General features: G+C 44.1%; 1 protein-coding gene across 4 annotated transcripts in view; it reads left to right on the top strand.

The window, feature by feature from the left end:
• Positions 1 to 21,981, top strand: part of LOC118214493 (low-density lipoprotein receptor-related protein 1B-like) — a 457,936-nt gene that overhangs the window by 331,385 nt on the left and 104,570 nt on the right. For all 4 annotated transcript variants that reach the window (XR_004762629.1, XM_035394488.1, XM_035394487.1 and 1 more), the window contains 10 exons: positions 4,370 to 4,495; positions 5,202 to 5,330; positions 5,940 to 6,059; positions 7,241 to 7,354; positions 7,499 to 7,648; positions 8,736 to 8,858; positions 17,831 to 17,950; positions 18,929 to 19,057; positions 19,195 to 19,317; positions 20,071 to 20,211. Coding sequence is in view for 3 of the 4 variants with exons in the window: in XM_035394488.1 (XP_035250379.1) it covers positions 4,370 to 4,495; positions 5,202 to 5,330; positions 5,940 to 6,059; positions 7,241 to 7,354; positions 7,499 to 7,648; positions 8,736 to 8,858; positions 17,831 to 17,950; positions 18,929 to 19,057; positions 19,195 to 19,317; positions 20,071 to 20,211 (1,275 nt within the window). In the remaining variant the exon portion in view is untranslated. The remainder of the gene's footprint in view (positions 1 to 4,369; positions 4,496 to 5,201; positions 5,331 to 5,939; positions 6,060 to 7,240; positions 7,355 to 7,498; positions 7,649 to 8,735; positions 8,859 to 17,830; positions 17,951 to 18,928; positions 19,058 to 19,194; positions 19,318 to 20,070; positions 20,212 to 21,981) is intronic.

The following is a 21,981-nucleotide window of genomic DNA, read 5'->3' as shown; positions in this document are numbered from 1 at the left end:
ATACAATCCCCTGGGATCTAAGGTCCCTTCAAGTGCATTGGACCAGCCCCAGAAATTAAGAATCCTTAGCAGACATATGCAGACTCATGTACCTAAAAACTGAAGCTCCTCTCTACTGCTCGCCTCTGCCAACCCCAGATAAAAGCATTTAGGATGATAATTGATGAAAAATTTATAGCTTTTCCAGAAGAATCTGCCATCTGTACAGTGCAGGCCTGGCACTGTAGTACCCCTCATTTTCCTGGCCCTGCAACACCCTGGCACCCTGTTACCGCACACTCCCCTGGCACCCACACTCTTCTGTTACCCCACACTCTCCTGGCACCCACACTCTTCTGTTACCCTACACTCTCCTGGCACCCACACTCTGCTGTTACCCCACACTCTCCTGTTACCGCACACTCTCCTGGAACCCACACTCTCCTGTTACCCCACACGTTCCTGGCACCCACACTCTTCTGTTACCCCACACTCTCCTGTTACCCCACATCTCCTCTCACCCCACACGTTCCTGGCACCCACACTCTTCTGTTACCCCACACTCTCCTGTTTACCCCACACTCTCCTCTCACCCCACACTCTCCTGGCACCCACACTCTCCTCTCACCCCACACTCTCCTGTTACCCACGTTACCTGTTACCCCACACGCTCCTGTTCCCCCACACTCCGTTGTGACCCCACACTCTCCTGGTATTGCAGTATCTTGGTACCCCTTTATGTTCTCTGAGAATTATCAATCCGCTTTACATCTTGCAAGTGTTTGTGTTGCGCATCTGCATGTTAAATACCCCCAAACCCTAATCACTGGAAAGTAGACCGCTACCTATTAACATTATTCTATGAAAAATGAATGTAAAGTCAGTCTTTCACTTATTACTTGCACATATTAGAATACAATTTAGCAGCAGTAAAAGAGATTAAAATGGCAATCTGTGGTTCATAGACTATTTGCATGGCTCATTTATCACATGTAGTAGTGTAGTTCCTGAGGCAGGACCCAATGCTGGAATGTTGGCTATTATCCAGAAGAAATTCCAATCTACCTGTCATAGTAGCAACATCTTTGTTTACATCAAATAATTTCAATGATCAGAGTCTGTTTTCGTAAAACCAGTTAAATCACAAGAGAGATAAACAATTTATCTTGAAGGGATAAATCGCCCTGGTAACATCCAAAGCGTTAAACGCCAGGTGCAATACTGATGGAAATGGAGGAAATCTGCTGCTGTAATTCTACGCACATTGTGTTCTCTTATATCTTGTCACGAAGCCCTTGAAAATAAATACATCTGAGAAACGGAATTGGCTGGGAACAACAGTTTAACATTTTCATTTATCTTCCTATATTTTTGACTGTTCATCTGCCCTTCACTTTTAGATTACAGAATTTCATCAGCACTTCTGTTCTGTATTTTCAAAAAATTATCCTACCCCTCCACAAAATTCAATCATGTGCCTCCACTTCTCAGAGGATTTTATTTTATTTTATTTTCTGCCGTGACAACACGGAAGTTAATAGGTGTTCTTCTGTAGTCTAGCAGTTAAAAATAGATCAGAAATAAAATGAAACAGATTTAAATATCAGCTGCTCTTCACTGAAGGGAACAAGGACACACCTGAAGTTCCTCTGGCCTTACTGCCAGTATACCTCACTGACAGACAAACCAGCTCTTCCACTGCCATTACTGCCAGTGTACCTCACTGACAGATGCCCTGCCTGCAGCTCTGCTTCTAAAGGCTGGGGATGAGTCCTCTCCACACCGCTAGCCATGTCGCGCACTGCATGTCGAGTATTTATTTTATTTTAGTTATTTCTTTTTTAGACAAAAACCCATCTGATCTTCTGTTGCATGGATGGTGTTTTCAGCAGGATTCAAACAGACACTGTGTTTGTGCAGACGCTGCTGTGGGTATTTATAACCGTTCCTACGGAGTCATGGTTTTTCCTCTCTCGCTCTTTCTTTATCTGCGGGGGGAAAAAAATCCCTTGAATCCCACAAACCTCCATCCATGAATAGAGAGAGACCCTTGCCATCCGGCAGCCATTGTGTTATGGAGAGATGAGAAATTATTCATGGGTTTGACATGGGTAAGATAATGCACATGAGACGTATTCAGTTTTCTGGTTTGTCATATCACTGTGGCTGACTGAAGGAGAGATACCAGGAGCTGTATCTCGCTGTCTTTGTGTGTTCATGCCAGAGCTCCCCATAACTCTTTACTTTAGTCTTTGACACATCTGCGCCTTCATCCCGAAGCGAGTTCTTGATCTATTCGACAGTTGAAAAGGGCTTTTTGTTTTCACAACTGCAAGCATTCTGAAAGTCATCCACTACAGTGGTCTTCCATGGTCTACCAGGTTGTTTGCTATTGCTGAGCTCACCAGAGCATCCATGTAACAATGTACCAAACTTCTGATTTTGACACACCCAATTTTTCGGCTTCATTTCTGATCGATTTATTCAGGTTTTTCCATCTCAGTATGGCCCTGCTTTACTGGCAATGACACCTGTTTGGTCCTCATGTTGAGAGAAAAGCAGCATCAGACTCCAAATGCAAATTCCACACCTAGAATCAACTCTTGATTTGTTAGCTTTCTTGTGCGTGAGCTAATGATGTAGCAACACACAGCTGGCCAGAAAACATTTAAGCAAGGGGGGGGTGTGGGTAAAAAGGGCTGTAATTCTTATATGGTTCACCCAGTATAGATGTGAATGCCCTCAAATTAAAGCAGACAGTCTGCACTTTAACTTTAATTTTCATTGTTTCATATCAAAGCCAATATGCTGGGGTACAAAGCCAAAACAACAGGAACTGTGTCACTGTCCAAATACTTACAGAGTGCTCTGTATATTAAATTAACAGGTAAAATGAATAAATCAATGAATGTACAAATTAACTTAAAAACAACATACAGTAAAGTGTGTGTGTGTGTGTGCGCGCAAAAATGTCTACTGTTAATTCAACTCTAACAGTGTTAATTCAACTCTGAATGTGGGACCAAATGTTATCTTTTAAGAGCTGAATTAACACTGGACATTTTACTGTGTGTGTGTGTGTGTTTGTGTGTGTATATGTTACTGAGGGATTATATTATTTATCACTTTTCATCAGACAGGGCCCTAGGCTATACTTACGGATGCAGGATGGCAGTATGCATGTAATTACTCCATAGGCTGGTCCTCTGTAATGAGTAAAGCTGAGGCTGGGAAGGTTCAGGTGATATGAATGCCTTGTATTGCGTGTAAGGACTTGAGAATCTAATTGGATGTATGCTTTACAAGGAAGGGAGCCAGGGAGATACATGCATTTATAGATAAATCTGCCTGTTTGATGTATATTAATGTTAAATATGGAGAGTGTTTTTATATTATTAAATAGTGCTACTGATGGCTCAAAGAAGATGGGGAAAGTGGATAGGCTTGCTGTACAACATGTATTCTGTAAAGGCTGGCTGGATATGGAGCATCCCCATCATTATTGAAATAAGTGAGATGTGACTATCAAAGAGCAGTGCAATGATCAGAGACAAATCTGAGGAAGCACCCTACTGATTTCCCTGATGACACTAAGAGACTTTGTCACTTTATTGCAAACAAAACGAACATGATCTTCCTGGCTCGGTTTGCACCTATTAAAACTCCAAGAAATACGGTCGATGAATGACGAAACCTGGCAGATTTCACTGTCATCAGTCGAGACTGGCTGTATTCAGCGAAAGACGGTTCGGAAAGATGTTTCCAAGACCCCGACGCAAAGCAGAGGTCTTGCTCACCCTAAAGGGGCTTATTTTGAAACGGCTGTCTCGCTCGCTGTACATTAACCTGCGTTTACCCCAGGTAAACAGTGGCTATGTAAACGACGGCTACATTGACTGCTTTATCGTGAATTGTGCATTTATGAACGACAGAATGAAATGTTGATAGGAAGGTCTGGTAACATTGGTTTGACTATAGACTCTTCCCCATGGGCCATCATCAATCCTTTTTAAGCACTCTGCTTTATATTTCTTCCCATTCCTGCCTGTCTGCCGCCAGTTGATAAAATCAATTGGAAGACTGGAAAATGGTCTGAAATGTTGATGTTAAATTTACCCAGAAGAAAGCAAATTTTCCCTCGGCTATTCTGGTCTAAAATAGATTCAAGGGTGTCAACAGAACTGTCTAGTTATCAGTGTCAGATATCGGTGTCTAGTGGGTGATACATAACCAATTATCACTTGTTCAAAAAAAAAAAAACCTGGCGTGAACTTATGGGAAGAGTAACTCTATATCAGAGGTGTTTGATTTAAGAGCAACATCTCTGTCAATATACTGAAATCTTTATGCACAAAAATAGACAGTGTGCCCCTATTCCTCTCTTTTGCAGGTGAGTTGTCGCCTTGCAGAACAATGAACGGGGGGTGCGGTGACCTTTGCCTTTTGACCCCAAACGGCACGGTGAACTGCAGCTGCCGGGGAGAGCGCGTGCTATTGGACGATAACCGATGCGTGTGTAAGTCCGGAAGGAGTTGTGCATGTCTCTGCTTCCACTCTCACTGGCTCAGCTATTACAATGTCAGCGCACATACGCACTCAGAAAATAATGAGAGAACACAAGTTCCAACAGCTCAAGTGGAACCAGAGACCCAACTATTTTTTTTACCTTTTAGCTGTGTCTTATTTTTTTTTAGCAGCGTCTGTATTGTTTGTGACCAATTTATAGAGGCCTGTCCGTCTGTTTCGCTTAATAGTGCTGGAGCCAAGAGAATCAGGTATTCTAACTCTCATTATGTTAACATGTTTTCAGGAAGACAAGACGCATACATCATTTCCAGTGGGCTACCATACACGGTGTGGGGAGTAAACACTGAGCTGGCCTCTAACACTGCTGTTTTCCCTTTGACTGGCGTTGGGTATAAATAAGCCAGTTATATTTTAGAGAAAAACACGGCCTGACATTATGAATGAGATTTATTTCGGCGTCAGTAAATATCTGCAGACGGAAGCAGGTTTTGCTTCCTGAGCAGAAAACATTGTGTGTTGAGCTGTTGCACGGGCAGAATCGATGTACGTGAAAATGAGCAGCGTTGTTTGGAGACAGCCCGGAGTGTAGCGGGAAGAAACGGTATACCTCCGGTTGGGGAACCACGGTAGAAATGAAATAATAATAATGAAAGAAAGGCCGGGTAATACTTCTTAATCTGTGTTTCATTTTACAGCCGAAAACTCATCTTGTAACATCCACAGTCAGTTTGAATGCGCGAACGGCGAATGCATCGACTACCAGTTAACGTGTGATGGGATAACGCACTGCAAAGACAAGTCGGACGAGAAGATACAATATTGCGGTAAGAAATCAGCTTCGCCTTGCGGCCGTTTCCATGCCTCCGAGCCGCTAAAATCCTGCTGGGTTACGGCCGAACGCCTGGACCAATAACCAGGCCTACGCTTTGCCCTGTCAGTGAACGCTAGCGCGGATGAGAATAAAGTGGTTTTGAGATAAGCCTTCTGTCCAGCCTTCTGCCGGATATCTGTGTTATTTCTGTGTGTTATCTCTGTGTGTTATTTCTGTGCGCTCTCTGTGTGTTATTTCTGTGTGCTCTCTATGTTATTTCTGTGTGTTATCTCTGTGTGTTATTTCTGTGCGCTCTCTGTGTGTTATTTCTGTGTGCTCTCTGTATGTTATTTCTGTGCGCTTTGTGTGTGTTATTTCGGTGTGTTATCTCTGTTATTTCTGTGTGCTCTCTGTATGTTATTTCGGTGTATTATCTCTGGATGTTAGCTCTGTGTGTTGTTTTTGTGTGTTATCTCTGTGTTATTTCCCTGTGTTATCTCTGTGTGTTATTTCTGTGTGTTATCTCTGTGTTATTTCGGTGTGTTATCTCTGTGTGTTATCTCTGTGTTATTTCGGTGTGTTATCTCTGTGTGTTATTTCTGTGCGCTCTCTGTGTGGGCAGATAACAGGGACTGCCGGAAGGGCTACCGGCGCTGCAGCAACCAGCGCTGTGTGGCTAACACGCGCTTCTGCGATGGCGTGGAGGACTGCGGGGACCACTCGGACGAGGCCTACTGCAACAGTGAGTGGGCCCCGCGCAGCGAGTCCCTCCGCTAACGTTCTTCCGCTAACGCTAGGCCCGAGAAACAGCAGCTCTTTAGCCGCTTTTTATTGGTCGGCAACAGCAGCCAGGTCGATGTGTAATGGCGGAAATTGCGCCTCGCTCGGGTTCTATAGATTTTTGCCTGGAATCAGACAACATTTGTCCTTAGCGTTGATTCACAATGACGTGCGGACATTTTTCTTCTTAACAGACTTATCAACTGCATTTCACTCACACAGTACTGCTTCACTTCCATTTATTGGTAAATCAAAGGGCAAATGTCTATTGAATTTAGCCCTTTACAGATTATCATTATACATGATATAATATCAACAAGAATGCTCATAAAAACAACTTGCACATAAGCAAGCTTTCACGAAATGCACATAACTGCAGTTTACTCATAACGTTGATCCCCATACATCTTAGTATGGTTTGGAATTCAGTGCATCCACCATTTTGTTACTATTTTCCATTAGTGAAGTGGCATTTGTGATCCTTTATAAATACTGATTAGCTTTGTTCTTTTTCGGCCCTCGCTGCAGCATGGCATCAAAGGGCTGCCATCGGTTATGAGCCTGAGGGGTGCTTAAGTGGCCCGTGTGCATTACGCCGCAGTGAGGCTGATGAGCAGCGGGGTGCTTTGCTCACGAATGAGAGAGTGTGTAAGACTCTCCCCTGGGCAGGTGGCGGGCCTTAGCGTGAGGGAGAACGCTGGGTGTATTAGTCGTTCCCCTGCCAGTGTGTGACAGCCTGAAGGAGGCTGTATTGATTACCATAAAAACGCCACTACTACAGATACGTTAGTGCTTATGAAAAATGAAGTAATCAGCACAACTGAAACCCCCCCCCTCCCCCCATGAACACATTTATAGTCACACACGGACGCACACAGACACACACAGAAACACAAATTCACACAAACCCCCCCCCCGCCCACCCACACACACACCCATGCATGCACACACACGCACACATGCACACACACACACAAACCTGTGCGCGCACACACACATACACGCACACCTACACACATTCACACACATGTGCACACACACTCACACACACACACACACACGTGCACACACACACGCACACACATACCCCTTGTCGCGTAACGGGAGCCATTTTGGCTCTGCTGACAGCTCACTCTTTTCCAGACGTGACCTGTGGGGGCACTGAGGCTCGTTGTAGGGACGGCGCCTGCATCCCCGCCCCGGCGTGGTGCAATCAGCTGGTCGACTGCGCGGACGCCTCCGACGAAGCCAACTGCAGTAAGGCCCCGGCCCCTGCCCGCCGCGGTTTCCTCTGATCGTCTCCCCCGCGGCGGTTTTGCCTAGCGTTGCGCCCGCGGCGTCAGGCAATGACCCGGCTGCGCTCTCTCGTCCCCCCCCCCCCCCCCCCCCCCCACCCCCCAGATTACACGGACTGCTGGGACTACTACAGGCTGGGGGTGAAAGAGAGCGGCTTCCTCAGCTGTAACTCCACCTCGCTGTGCGTCCACCCCAGCTGGATCTGCGACGGGGCCAACGACTGCGGGGACTACGCCGACGAGGCTGACTGCCAGGGTGAGCCCCCCGCTCCCTCACTCACCGCCCCCCGTTCCCCGCCCTAAAAACCTAAAACCAAACTCTGTGTGAGGGCGGGCATGCGTTATACCAGCTGCTGGCTCCTGATCGTTTTTTCTGATCGGGACCAAATTGTAAGAGAAACGTTAGGTCTTAACGTCGCAACTCGCAAGCACCATTCCGAACCAATCCCACTGGTTTACGGGCTCCCGATTATTTTTTTGACACGTCAAAAAATTTTGGGCGCAGTCAGGTAGAATTCAGGTCAGGTGTGAGAGGTCATGCAAGCCGATTCTGTGAATTCCTGTTGACCGATCAGGAGGTGGCTCCATGTATGACGTTTTGCCCGCTGTGCTTTGCCGATTGTAATCTGAGATTGTAAAATTGAGCTTGTATAGTCTACGCTATCATCCGACCTGTTGTCACAGTCTGAACCGTGTTAAGTGTGAGAGGGCATCCGATCTTGCGATGTCCTAACCCATGAGAAAATCATATAATGTACGCCCACCCAAAGAGTGTGGAAACCGTCAAAAGAAAAAATATTGAAGGAAATTTTAATCATGGGTTTTTAGAGATTTTTTTTACATACAGATCCTTCCTTCATACTCATCACACAGGAAGTTATGCATGGGACGTGATTAGAAATGTTTTTATCTCATTATCAGTATTCTGATGTGGAGGACACAGATTAAAGTGAAAATGGCACCCGGCTGGTAAATGACAGTGTTCCTCAGACTAAGTGCTGCGCTTCTGTGCTCAAATCTGATCAAAGCGGGCGCAGTGATGGGGATCCATTTCGATCCGCCGCTCCTTTGATCATTGAAGCGCCTTGGAGTGAGGCTCTGATTTCATTTATCAGTGACACGCTCAAAATATCGTCTCGTGAGTGTGTCTGTGAGTCTGTCTGTAGTGTCTGTGAGTCTGCCTGGACTGTGTCTGTGAGTCTGTCTGTCTTTTCGCTGTCTACCCGGAGGAGCATTGTATCCCTAGAGGCCCAGTTTTAGCTCCCGCTGTGTCTGACTCTGAACCCTAACCCCCCTCCCCCTCCCTCTCCCCGCTGCCCCGCTGCCCCGCTGCCCCGCTGCAGTGTCCCAGAGGCAGACGTGCAGGGACGGCCACTTCGCCTGCCCCGGGGGGAACTGCATCTCCAGCGTGTGGCTGTGTGACGGGCAGAGGGACTGCGAAGACGGGGCGGACGAATTTCAGTGTGGTGAGGCGCCGTTTGAAACCACCTTTTCACTTTTTCCCCCTCTGGCCAGTTCTCATGTATGAGTGTTATAAATCAAACACAACCTGCTTATCCTTGATGCTTTTTGTGCGTAGAAGAGATATGTCTATCAGCCAATGAGAAGATGAGTGCCAACAGTGTGAAAAACACTGAGGGAGACTGGTATTAGAGACAATAAGGTCTCGGTTCCTTTTATATTCAAATTCACGTGCGGGCCACACTCAAGGCAGTACTCTGAAACCTTTTCAGGATGTGTGCTAATGGCTTTGTTTTAATTGTGCTGTTGTTTCCTGCTGTTGTCTGGGGCCTTGTATTAAAAAGCACTCGAATGCTGAAGGTGAACTTTTTTGTGTTGCTAAATTTTATCATCGAAATAAAATACGGCTCAGTCGTACCTAAATGGCACACGCACCATATTCTGATCAGTGCTGCTGTGGGTTCAAAGCAAGCCATTGTGATGGGAAAAGCAAAACCATAGGACATCTTAGAGGCAGGCAGTGGCAAACTGACAATGACAAGGAAAGGACAGGAAAATGTCATTGCGCTTCAATGGATAGTTCGCTTTCTGGAGTTTATATTATTTCAGTTTTACTCTGTGTTTTTTGATAGAGCCAGTTATTGCCTGTTTGCAAACAAGGCTACTTGGGGCTGCTAAGTAGCACGCTTGGTAAAAACACAGCTTGCAGTGCATGAGTGAGCATCACGGTATTCGGGCTAACCCATGCCAGTGCAGACTGTGGCTGGTAGCCCTGGAGGGGCAGCGCACGGTTGGCTTATATGCAGTTGGTACTTATGTGAGGCATACAGTCAGTGGAGATAGCGGTGTTCATTGCTCGAGCGACCCCCTCTGTTAGCTGTCTGGGTGCCCATGGCTTGCTCTCTGCACATTCGTATTGTTGGGTCTCCTCCGCCTTTGCTGGGCGTGTGTGTGGTTTGTGGCTGCGGTGTGAAAAGAAGCATCTGGCTGGCACTGTATGTTTCAGAGGAGAACCGCGAGTTGTCTTCACTCTCCTGAGCTCACTCTCTGTAAACACGCTTTTACATAGTTCACAAATTGGCCATTCCAAATTCAGGTGGGATTGGGGATGCCACGTTTTTAAATTGTAAAGTAAAAAGAAAATAAATTTTGGCCCCATCCAACGCTGTATTTATTTGAATTAGATGGAGGTACGTGCTGAAATGAAAATCATGACTTAGTCAGTAGTCATGAATGAATAAGTGAAGTGTCTTGGAAGTGGATATCCAGCCTCCAGGTGGAGAGGACTGCCCTTCAGCACATGTATCCTGCATTGACCCTGGAATCCAACACAAATGTCTGAGAATATCACTTTGCTCACACACTGCCTACAGCTGGATGGAAAGAAATGTTCCCTGAACTGCACACCTCCTACTGCTGGATGGAATGGAATCTCCCCTTAACCGCACACCTCCTACTGCTGGATGGAATTAAATGTCCCCTTAACCACACACCTCCTACTGCTGGATGGAATGAAATCTTATCTTCACTGCACACCTCCTACAGCTGGATGGAACGAATCTCCCCATAACCGCACACCTCCTACTGCTGGATAGAATGAAATCTTCCCTTAACCGCACACCTCCTACAGCTGGATGGAACGAAATCTCCCCATAACCGCACACCTACTGCTGGATGGAATGAAATCTTCCCTTAACCGCAGACCTCTTACAGCTGGATGGACTGAAATCTCTCCTTAACCGCACACCTCCTACTGCTGGATGGAATGAAATCTCCCCATAACCGTACACCTCCTAAAGCTGGATGGAAGGACTCTCCCCTTAACCGCACACATCCTACAGCTGGATGGAATTAAATGTCCCCTTGTTGTCACATACTGATTACAGCTGGATGAAATGAAACAGTTTGTGATTACAGCAGTCCTGTGGTTTACGAATGCAGGAGCTCCCTGAAAGAAATGGGTAATAGGCTCCATTTAAACGGATGGACTGGATTTGAGCTTTGCTCCATAGCAGTATAAATGTTGAGAGTATCCCTAAGGTCATGTTTTGCACTTTAACTGCATTAAAACAAATATGCTTAGCAGTTCAATTAAAATAAATGTGCCTCGTGACCAAGTGGCACAAAACGGATATCTGACAGTTGCAGCTTCACGCTGGCAAACTAAATGAAAAATACTGCGTAACATTGGGGATTTGCCCAGTTCCATTCTGCCTCTGCCTTTTCTTTTGTCTCTTGCAATCTGATTTAAGCTCTTCATGATGAAAAAAGAACTTGACTTCAACATTTGAAATGAAAGGAAGCCTCAAATAAGTTTTTGATGACTTAGCAGGCTTTGTAATGGCTGGAACAGGGGTATTAGCAAGTTTCTGGTTTAAAGTAAGAAAATAAAATTCAGGTAACTCTGTATAGCAGCTTTACAGTAACCATTCAGTAAGTCTCCAGACGCTGTTATTATGAACACTGTAATTTTACAGCATTTATTTACAATTATAAACATGAATGTCCAGCTTTTTCTTGAGTTGGTGAGTCAGCGTTCCCAGGTCACATATGCCATATGTTCCTTTAGGTGTCTGGACAGTTCCTGACTGAAAACATTATTCCCATAAATCTGAGTAGTGCTTGCAGTCGTGACTGCCGTGTGTTCCAATGCTGTCTGTAGCATTCGGTCCGCCGGAGAAGCGGATTGGTCTTGGTCACACCGGATCGGCTGGTCGAGAGAGCACACGCACCTGGGCTGCGTTAACTAATCAGCCCAGGTGTTTAAAGGTGTGTTTGCTCTCCACAGTTCGAGTTCGAGACCGGGAGCTCACATCGAGAGCGCGTTTTGATTTTCGTTTTATTTTATTTTGGAGATTTTTGTTCGAGCGCACAAGACCAAGGAAGTAATCCGCCACTGAAGTGGGAGGAGCTGGTCAGGTGAAAATATGGCCAGCTAAAAGTGGGGAACTTTTTTTTTTTCTTTTTTTTTTTGCTTTCTTTTGTCTTTGTTATTTTAGTTTGTTGTTTTAGTTGAGGTGGAAGGGTGAAGGTGTCCATTTTTGTCTCCATGCGGCAACCAATGTGCTTCCCTGAACTGCCGCTACTCCCTCCCAGGGGTGTCATGCTGCCATGTGACACTGTCATAACAGAAGGTTATTCTACAGGGCAAGTCATAGCAAAGACATGGCACCATCATCTATTGCATTTTGCAGGCCAAACAGACAGCACCCCAGAGATTAATGGGGGGTGATTCTCTTGTGATTTTTATCGGGGTTGGGTCAGTGTGTTATTTCCCAAAATCCACCGGTGCTGTATTAACCATTTGAACGTAGTAAACAAAGCCCATATGCGAAGAATAAAGCAAGGTGCTGCAAGATCCCAAATGTAACCAAGTTTATTCACTTCAGTTAAAATTTAAATTCAGGCCTTTGGCAAAAGTCAGTTGAATCCAAGCCAAAATCTGCATATGACAGTTTTGCTGTTTGTTCTTCACAATTTCCGGCTTTATGACTTAATTACTTTTCATACGTATCTTTATAAAAACAGAAAGATTATTCACCTATTCATCCCTAGTATGAGTATTGAATGAGACCAGCAGTCATCAAAGCAGTCACTGAAGGAAGCTTTGCAGGTTTAACACAAAGACATTTTAATAATACATAATAGTCATTTTCATTTAAAGCAGAAAAAAATATTTCCTGTGGAAATTGCTTAGCTTTGTGTCATTTGCTAGCTTGTCAGAAACCGTCAGATTAAACACAATACGCTGTCCATACTGTATACCATTGTAAAAAGAAAATACCAAGATTCAGGGCTAATTTCAATGTAGGTCCATTCAATACATAATTGATTATTCTAAGCGTTGTACATTAAAGGCCTCATCATAAACTTTTCTGCTTCTGAGAATGTTCAACAGCAGTGAAATACAAGCAATTATCTGGTTTTTAATAGAATGTTTTTACCGTTTTCAATTTAATTAGATTTTTCCCATGGCAATCTTTGTTGTTGGTCATGTTCATATTAATTTAAGCTCCTCATTCTTCTAAATTATTATGTTTAAATTATTCTTGTTATCGGGAAATTACCTCCAGTGAATTCAATCTGTTAAATGGCTTTGCGTGGGAAAAGCTCCATTTGTGACAGTCCTCTAAGGGCCCTATGCCCAATAGGCCACACAGTACTACAGGAGACTTTAAAATAAGATTCAGCCCAGACACCAGGGCCCTGGTTTCAAACATTGACACTTCAAATGGTGTCTATCAGCATTTGAAAGAGCGATTGAATAGCAGACAGCCCCAGTCAGTGGTAAGATTCCTGAGGTAAGTAACGCTGAGGGGCTTTGGGAATAGCAGTTCATTTGGGAGCGATTTTCCCCGCTGTGTCCAGTAATTTATTTTTTCTTTGTGGTTTTTGCTCTGGAGGAGAATCCTTCGCACTCCTCTTCAAAGCCCTGCCCTGTAAAACAGAGTGTAGCCACGGGAACAGAACACATTGTAAATGTCACAGGCGCCTCGGCTCATCTGAATATTGATGCGTGCTTCGTCTTTCGCGGTGACCTCGATGCGTCCCGCTTGCTGTACCTTTTCTCTTTTCTTTTTTTTTTTCAATCTTTGTGATTTTTGGCCCGTGTCCAGCGGCAGGTGGACGCTTGCTTTGCTTACGCGCGGAATGTTTTGACCCGTTCTCCGGCTGACCTTGACCACCGCGGCGCTTTCCTCGGGCGGGGCCGGAGGCCGCGCGGCATCACTGCGCGGTCGATGGAAAATTAAACCGATCACCCTCCAGCACTTCTACAGCCACTCCGGCTGACTCTGGGTTCTTCTGCTTTCTTCCTCATAATGAGAGTGAATGAGTGAGGATAGAAAGACAATCTGAATGCAAATGACTGTGCGGCCTCGATATAGAATTTTAAAATACTGTACTATACAGTACAACTTTATTGCCCACACAAAGCGAAAAATTGTCAGAATGGTACTTAGCGGGACAAAGTTTCTAAAGAAAATTGTGTTAAAAATCGATCAAATAAATATAATTTAAGCTGTACCATATTTACTATCCATGCTAACTACGATAAGATTAATATCTCGATACAGGCGTCACTATTTGATATTCATACGATGCAATATTCCCCTGAAGATATAATGAAGGAAAATAAATAACCATTAAGTCTAATATGACCTAATATTGTAATTCGGATGAGATGTTAAATCGAGGTCGCTGTGGTCATTAAAGACCCCATGACACTAATTGCAAAAAGTAGGGGGTTCCCCAGTGTCCTGGCTAAGTTCCCAATCTGGCTGTCTCAACCTGTCACTTAATTATACCCTGATTTCATTGATTAAAAAATTGTTCTTTCCCTCTCCACCTTTATTGCTGTGTGGTAAGTGTTCTGGTGCAAAATGGCTGCCGTGCATCACCCAGGTGGGTGCTACACATAGTTGCTGGTTCCGGTGAGATCCCCCTCATCACTGTAAATCACTTTGAGCATATGTAAAAATAAATAAAAAAACAGTGCTATATAAATGCAATTATTAATTCAGTCATTTTTTAAATGTATTTATCAAATATAAATATAAATCACTGCAATATCAAAATACATAAAAAAAATTAATTAATTTTATTTTACAGTGATGTAAACATGTCCTGAGTTAACATCAACGTTTAATAGCAGGACAGTGGACAGTGTCCTATTTTTCTTTTAGAAAATAAGCATGTCCAGCAGTGCTGATCTCTGTGCTGTCACAGTACCCCGGGCCATTGAACACACTCGCTCATTGGGTACAGGAAGGTATGATTTCACAAGAGGGCCAATCATTGGGTAGTTAGCAGCATTTTCTCTCCTCCTATCAGAAGCACTGTTGTTGAGAGGAATTCAAGGCCCAGTGCTGTGAGACTCCATCCCCCGCTGAGTTCCCATCTGATAATGTCTCTGGCTCATCAGCAGTGAAAGAGACGCCCAGCAGGCCCTCCAGTGCGTTCGTCTTCTTCTTTGGTGGAGAGACCATCTGCTTGCCTCCTCTGCTTCTGCACCCTGTACAGTTGTTATGCTCCTCGCTATGCCACCCTTTACTCCACACTCCTCGAGTATCTCTTCTTTACTGGCAGGGGTCTGTACAAAGTAGAAGGGGAAATGGTATATTGCATTATTATTGTATTACTAAACACACACACACACATATATTTAGATTATTACTATTATTATATTACCACACTCAGGCTAAATCTTACTGTAAAATACATTGGCCTGTAATATATGGACTGAAATGAGATTAGGTTCTCTCTCTAAATAAATTCAATTGTCCAGCTGTGCTAGTGAACGAAATCTATGGTCCAGCACAGATTCCTCAGACAGGTAATCATGATCACATCTGTATCTGCTCGAGATCTTACTGAGGATCATGGTCTAGATGTGTGTCATGATTGGAGAGTCGCTCGCATGTGGTGCCATGGTCTCTGCAGTCATTTTCTCATTGGTATGATCTATGACACTGCACAGCTTTTCATTGCAGGAAACTTCAGCTGTTTCCAGCGGTTTTACCAACTTCATGTCTTCCGTATCTGTAATGTCATAAATTACTAATGTATAAATGTTGCGTGTGACACTGGCTATATCCGTGACCAGTTTGAATTCTGGTAATCCCAACCAGGTGCTATGTCTGTGACCAGTCAGTTTGTGTTCTGGTTGTTTCAACGATTGGCTACATCCGTGAGCAGTTTGTGTTCTGGTAGTTCTAGCAGGCTTTGCTTCTCAGTCAAGGTTGCTGGTGCAGTGGCGCTTTGATGATAAAATGATGCAATTCCTCGCAATCGACCGAGGACGTGATTGACACGGGACACCTGCAGGTCTTTTCGGGTCGCTGAATTTATCGTGTGCGTGGAATACTTGTGTTGTGTGGCCCCAGTCCATGTTCACGGTCACAACGGCAATTGGATGGTTCGGTCTGTCAAGCCTCTAATCTTCTTCTATATAGGGCGACATAGCTCAGGAGGTAAGAGCAGTTAGAGGGTAGCCGGTTCGATCCCCCGCCCTGGGCGTGTCGTAGTGTCCCTGAGCAAGACGCCTAACCCCTAATTACTCCCAACGAGCTGATTGGTACCCTGCATGGCATTAATAGTGGCCAGAACGTCCTTCTTAACATCAGTTTAAGGATCGGGATGCATTTTCAAGGCCTTCATTTTCTACAACGGAAAAAGGACTCATGTCATGAACCGTATGCATTCCAAAGCATTTTGTAATGTTTTTGGATGAGGAGGGAAATTTTAGAGAGAGCGTATGCTGCAAAGTCATTTGTCCCTTCCGCCTAGTGGCGGGCACAGGAGCTTTTTCGGCTAACTTGCCATTGTGATGATGACGCAAACGCATCGTCATTTTTGTAGGTGTTGCTAGCGGTATATGGGAGTGCAGTTTTGCATAAGTTCAAGCCCAGTTCAACCCTTCAGTTTTGTCAACAGTCTGACTCCTTCTCATAACTAATGGGAGAACCAATAAAACTGCCAGACAGTGGACTGCACTGTCCCGGCACGTCCTCTATCTCTGGCCAACTTTCGCTCCCCATGTTGTACCTAGCTGGCTGACAAGGCTACGATGCATTAGATCAGCTGAGATCGAGGCTATCGCTCAAAGCTGAAAAGTTAATAAATCAAGTTGATCTCCTTTACATTGTAATTTCATTTCTTGATACACAGAACAAAATTATTTTTTGTACCGCTATTGTTTTGTAACACCAACTTCAATACAAAAATATTTTGTCTCATGCTTAATAATAACATGTTCAATGGTAGTTATAAAACAAGAAATTATAAATATTTGTTGTACAGTTGTCTATAAATATGGTACAGCCTGAATTATATAACAGTAAATAACATAACATTATATAACAAATTAACAGTAATTTCATTGGGAACTTTGTCCTGCTGAGTGCCATGACTGCACTACAGTACATTACGTACATTACCTTCTTGAGCAATATGTCCCTTGTAATGGCAGGCAAGCTTTCAAATAATGAAACTCTGAGAGCATTTCCAAGGACTGATGTCTTTCTGCTGAGTATAAAGCAGTTTTGCACTATCGCTCTGTGGCAGAAAGCGAATAGAAACTAGAGCAGTGAATGCACAGCCGCCTGCTGTGAGCTCCCTCTGCACAATGCCAGGTGTTCCAATGGCCTTTCAGAATGGGGGGGCTGAAGATGCTGTTTTCATTGCTCCCAGTCTTTTCCATGCATTCGGTAGCCAGCATGTGTGCAGTGCCTATGTAACGCACAGCCTGCCATTTATGAATGTTGTTCAAAGCTTTCTGGGATCGGTGAGAGAGAAATAGTGGTAGAACAGTTGTCTATAAATAGCTTTGTGTTTCTGTTTTTCTGATAGAAAGCTGTTTGGTTCTGATTACTAACTGCTTGCTCAACTCGCAAGGTGCAAAATAAGGAATAGTTCAGAGTACCATTAGGGAAATCACGCTCCTAGCTTGCTAAGTGGAGAATGAATTATTTACAGGAGGCTCAGATTTTACACAGTATTCATAAAAATCAGCATGTAGATTTCGCTGCAACTGAAGACCCGTTTCCATGGTGGCAAGCAAATAAAACTCATATTCAGAATTTATAAGCAGCAGTAGCAGTGCTGTTAAATACAAATAAATAATACAAACAAATAAATGCTATTTGGAAAATCTGTCCGCTTTTACTGCAGGAGCTGTATTTTATTCAATTTAATTTTATTTGTATAGTGCTTTTTACAGAGAACTGTCACAAAGACGCTTTACAGAGTAGCAAGGCAAGAGACAGCAAAAACAGCAAACAGAGCAAACACCAGGCCTGAACCCCCAAATAGCAAGTACATGAGGTATAAACTCCCCTAGGTTGACCAGGTTTTGTCCATCTGAGCATGCTCAGTGAGGGACAGTGTTCCATGTCTGTTGAGAGTGGCGCAGCTGTTTTATCCCTCTCGTTTTTGTGAAGATGTCATCAGTCAAGCCACGCCCTTTCTTCCCGCCCAGATTCGTCCTGCCTGTGGAACCAGTTCGCCTGCTCCAAAAACAAGTGCATCGCCAAACAGTGGCTGTGCGACGGCGAGGACGACTGTGGGGACGGGCTGGACGAGAGCGAGGAGATCTGCGGTAAACGTCACAACAAAAAAAAAAAAAAAAGAACAAGGCCTCTGATACAGAAGCTATTTGTGCTGTTGTCTTGGCTGACAGAATGGTGCACATTAACATCAAACTAGTGCGTGAATCAGATCATAATAAACCAGTGCTCTGTCACTCAGCCTTCATGAACAGCTGCTCAAATTAAATGAACAAATTAAATTAAGTTATGACAAACATGAATATTTTCAGCATTGAGTCCAAGTCCCTTAGAAAGTTGTTGTTGTGTCTCGGACAAAAATCGAGCCGTTGTGAAATATGGTAATGACCAAGCCAACTGAAATCATTCCCAGCATATATTTGTTTCAAACTAGACATGACATCATTTGATCAGGAGCCATATTAATAAAATGTCTCTGTGAAAAACTACGATATATCGAATGATGTGGTGTCGTGGAGAGTGTGCTGCAAGAAAGCCTGTTCAATTTTGTGCGGTAATCAAATAATGCATAATGCATTTATAGTGAAATCCAGTAATAAAACTTAACTGAAGCAAGGCTAAACCATTTTAAATGATTGGACACATCATTTATGCCACGTGAAGCAGATTTAGCCCTTTAGGCCCAGTGATGCAGGTTCAGCCCTTTAGGCCCAGTGATGCAGGTTCAGCCCTTTAGGCCCAGTGATACAGGTTCATTCCTTTAGGCCCAGTGATACAGGTTCATTCCTTTAGGCCCAGTGATGCAGGTTCAGCCCTTTAGGCCCAGTGATGCAGGTTCAGACCTTTAGGCCCAGTGATGCAGTTTCACCTCTTTAGGCCCAGTGATGCAGTTTCACCCCTTTATGCCCAGTGAGGCAGGTTCAGCCCTTTAGGCCCAGTGATGCAGTTTCACCCGTTTAGGCCCAGCGATGCAGGTTCGCCCCTTTAGGCCCAGTGATGCAGCTTCAGACCTTCAGGCCCAGTGATGAAGGTTCAGCCCTTTAGCCTAACCAATGTATTTGACCCCTCAGGCTCAGTGACCTGTGCCGTGGGATTGTTCAGCTGTCCCGGATCGTACGCCTGCGTGCCCAGACGCTGGCTCTGTGACGGGGAGAGGGACTGCCCCGATGGCAGCGATGAGCTCTCTGCAGCCGGCTGTGGTAATGCTCCCCTGCTGATAACCCAGTTAAGCTGCACTCAGCAGTCTGTTCCACACGCTCACGCCCGTCATGGTGTCTTTAATAATGCATGTCATAGAGCATTGTACCTTATGCAAGCCCCGCCCCCCCTCCCGCAGCACCCAACAACACGTGCGATGAGAACTCCTTCCAGTGTCATAACAAGGCCTGCATCCCCTCCCGCTTCCTGTGTGACCATGACGACGACTGTGGGGACAGATCTGACGAGCCCTCGGAATGCGGTAACTCAATTCCACCTGTTATGTATGGGCCTCGCTCTGACACACTGTGATAATGCTGACACAGGTGTGACTCTGTGATAATCCTGACACAGGTGTAAGAGTTGTGAATGGGATCTGCAGTCTTCAGCAATGTGATGAAGTGTTTTTAAGTTTGAGTGACGTGAAATAGTCATTATTTTTGCCATGCGATACTGTATAAGTGTGAGTGGTGTGAAATAGTCATTATTATTATTATTATAATTATTATTGCCTGATGATACTGTATAGGGCAGTAATAGGGGCCCGCTCATGGGCAGTGAAAGGGGTTTAGGTGGACCCTGAGCTGACATATTTAAAAATAATCATTTTCTGTTTAAAACTGAAAACTTTCTATTGAACAGTGGAGTTAGACAGTACATGCACTGAACTCGTTAGAATGTGCTTTAATGTGCTTTTTTTCTGATACTTTAAAAGAATCTGATATTACATATGAGCATATGCTGGGCTACAGTTTAGTTTAATCATGGCTCATTTAGTGAACCATGACCTAAAAAAAAGTTGCATGCTATGCAGTAAAATTTTACGTACTATTTGTTTTTTGTGTTATTTGATGTGTTTAAATATTTTGTGTGCTGTCTTGGCCACATTTACATCAGAGAAATACATTTAGAATATTTTTAATCTCACTGAGTATTCCTGTGTATCCCAGGAAGTATTCCAGGAAGTATCTCACCGTAGGTTAAATAAATGAAAGCCTGTTTGTGTCCCGAACAGCATACCGCTCCTGTGGGCCGGATGAGTTCCCCTGCTCAGACGGGAGGTGCCTGCTCAGTGCACTCTGGGAATGCGACGGGTACGCCGACTGTCCCGACCACTCCGACGAGCCCCCCCTCAATCCCAAGTGCACGGCTGCAGGCAAGGCCTTTCATACCGTTGGTAACTACGGTGACTGATTCAGATTTAGGCAGGAACAGCTGTTACAGTGTTTCTGTGTCCGCGCTCCTATTGGTGAACACTAAGTGATGTCAACAGTGTGACTGGATTATGGCACAGATAGCTTCTTCTCTCTCTCTCTCATATTTATCCCATGTACAAACATGTATACTAATTAAATTGCAGAAATTATGGTTCCAAACGAGTGTGTACATTTCCTGTTTGCAGTCCTAATGAACTGTATACACAGAGAAATTGTCTGCTGGTGTGCAGCAATTTCCAGATGGCCAAGTGATTGACCAGCTGAAACAAATTGCTTCCCCACAAGTTCAGCCATGTGTTCAAGTATTATCAGTGACTTTCATTTGTACGTGACACTTAAACATTTTACCATTAAAAAGTGTTGATTTAGCCATGGTTGTCACCAGAAAATTACATATAAAGATAATATTAGCTCGCTTAGCTAAAGGTGATGTCACTTCCTGTATCAAAGGGTCGCACGCTCGCTGATCCCTTAGGGCCCTGGTGTAGTTTCCTTCTTCTGAGCTCCCACTGTCATTTAAGCCCACCAATAGGAAGAAATCTTGTTGTTAGAGTCACAGCCACTTGTAACATTAGTCAGCTGTAACCCATATGAGAAAGAAAATATCTACTAAATATTGAAATACATGCTGCAATTTGCTAGATATAATAGTCTAGATATTGCAGCATATGGCTCAAATATACAAATTATTTCTGCCCACAATTCACGATTAAAAAAATAAATAAATAAAATAATCTACCGTTATGTCCTCCTGAGACTTGCAGAAAAGAAGTTTAAATATTTACATTTTTTTACATAATACAAGTGTCTTGGATGACAAAAAGCTGCAGTGGAAATATTTTCAAAAATATTGATTTTATTTTTATTTATTTATCTTCATTTCTCATGTAGTGCACGTTTCATCATAGTAGAACATATGGTTCTTGAGAGTCAGACCAGAGACTCATGTCCCCTACAGGGGACAGAGATGAATAGCTGAGTCTCAGGAGAAGATCATAAGGGAGCAGTATATTTCGCTTCATATGGCACTGCGCCATTTTAAAGAGCAGGCACCGTCATGTTATTTTAAAAAGCAGGCACTGCCATGTTGTATTTTAAAGTGCAGGCACTGCCATGTTGTATTTTAAAGAGCAGGCACTGCCATGGTGTATTTTAGAGCAGGCACTGCCAAGTTGTATTTTAGAGCAGGCACTGCCATGTTGTATTTTAAAGAGCAGGCACTGCCATGTTGGATTTTAAAGAGCAGGCACTGCCATGCCATATTTTAAAGAGCAGGCACTGCCATGTTGTATTTTAGAGCAGGCACTGTCATGCTACATTTTAAAGAGCAGGCACTGTCATGCTGTATTTTAAAGAGCAGGGGGTGCCATGCTGGATGTTAAAGAGCAGGCACTGCCATGTTGTATTTTAAAGAGCAGGCACTGCCATGTTGTATTTTAAAGAGCAGGCAATGCCATGCCATATTTTAAAGAGCAGGCACTGCCATGTTGTATTTTAGAGCAGGCACTGCCATGCTGTATTTTAAAGAGCAGGCACTGCCATGCTGGATTTTAAAGAGCAGGCACTGCCATGGTGTATTTTAAAGAGCAGGGGCTGCCATGTTGTATTTTAAAGAGCAGGCACTGCCATGTTGTATTTTAAAGAGCAGGCACTGCCATGCTGTATTTTAAAGAGCAGGGGCTGCTATGCCGTATCTCTGAAGTGATGTT

This window comes from Anguilla anguilla, chromosome 15 (genome assembly GCF_013347855.1).
Source record: "Anguilla anguilla isolate fAngAng1 chromosome 15, fAngAng1.pri, whole genome shotgun sequence".
Classification (NCBI taxonomy): domain Eukaryota; kingdom Metazoa; phylum Chordata; class Actinopteri; order Anguilliformes; family Anguillidae; genus Anguilla; species Anguilla anguilla.
Note: the sequence above shows the minus strand (reverse complement) of the source record. Positions and strands in the feature narration are given on the sequence as shown.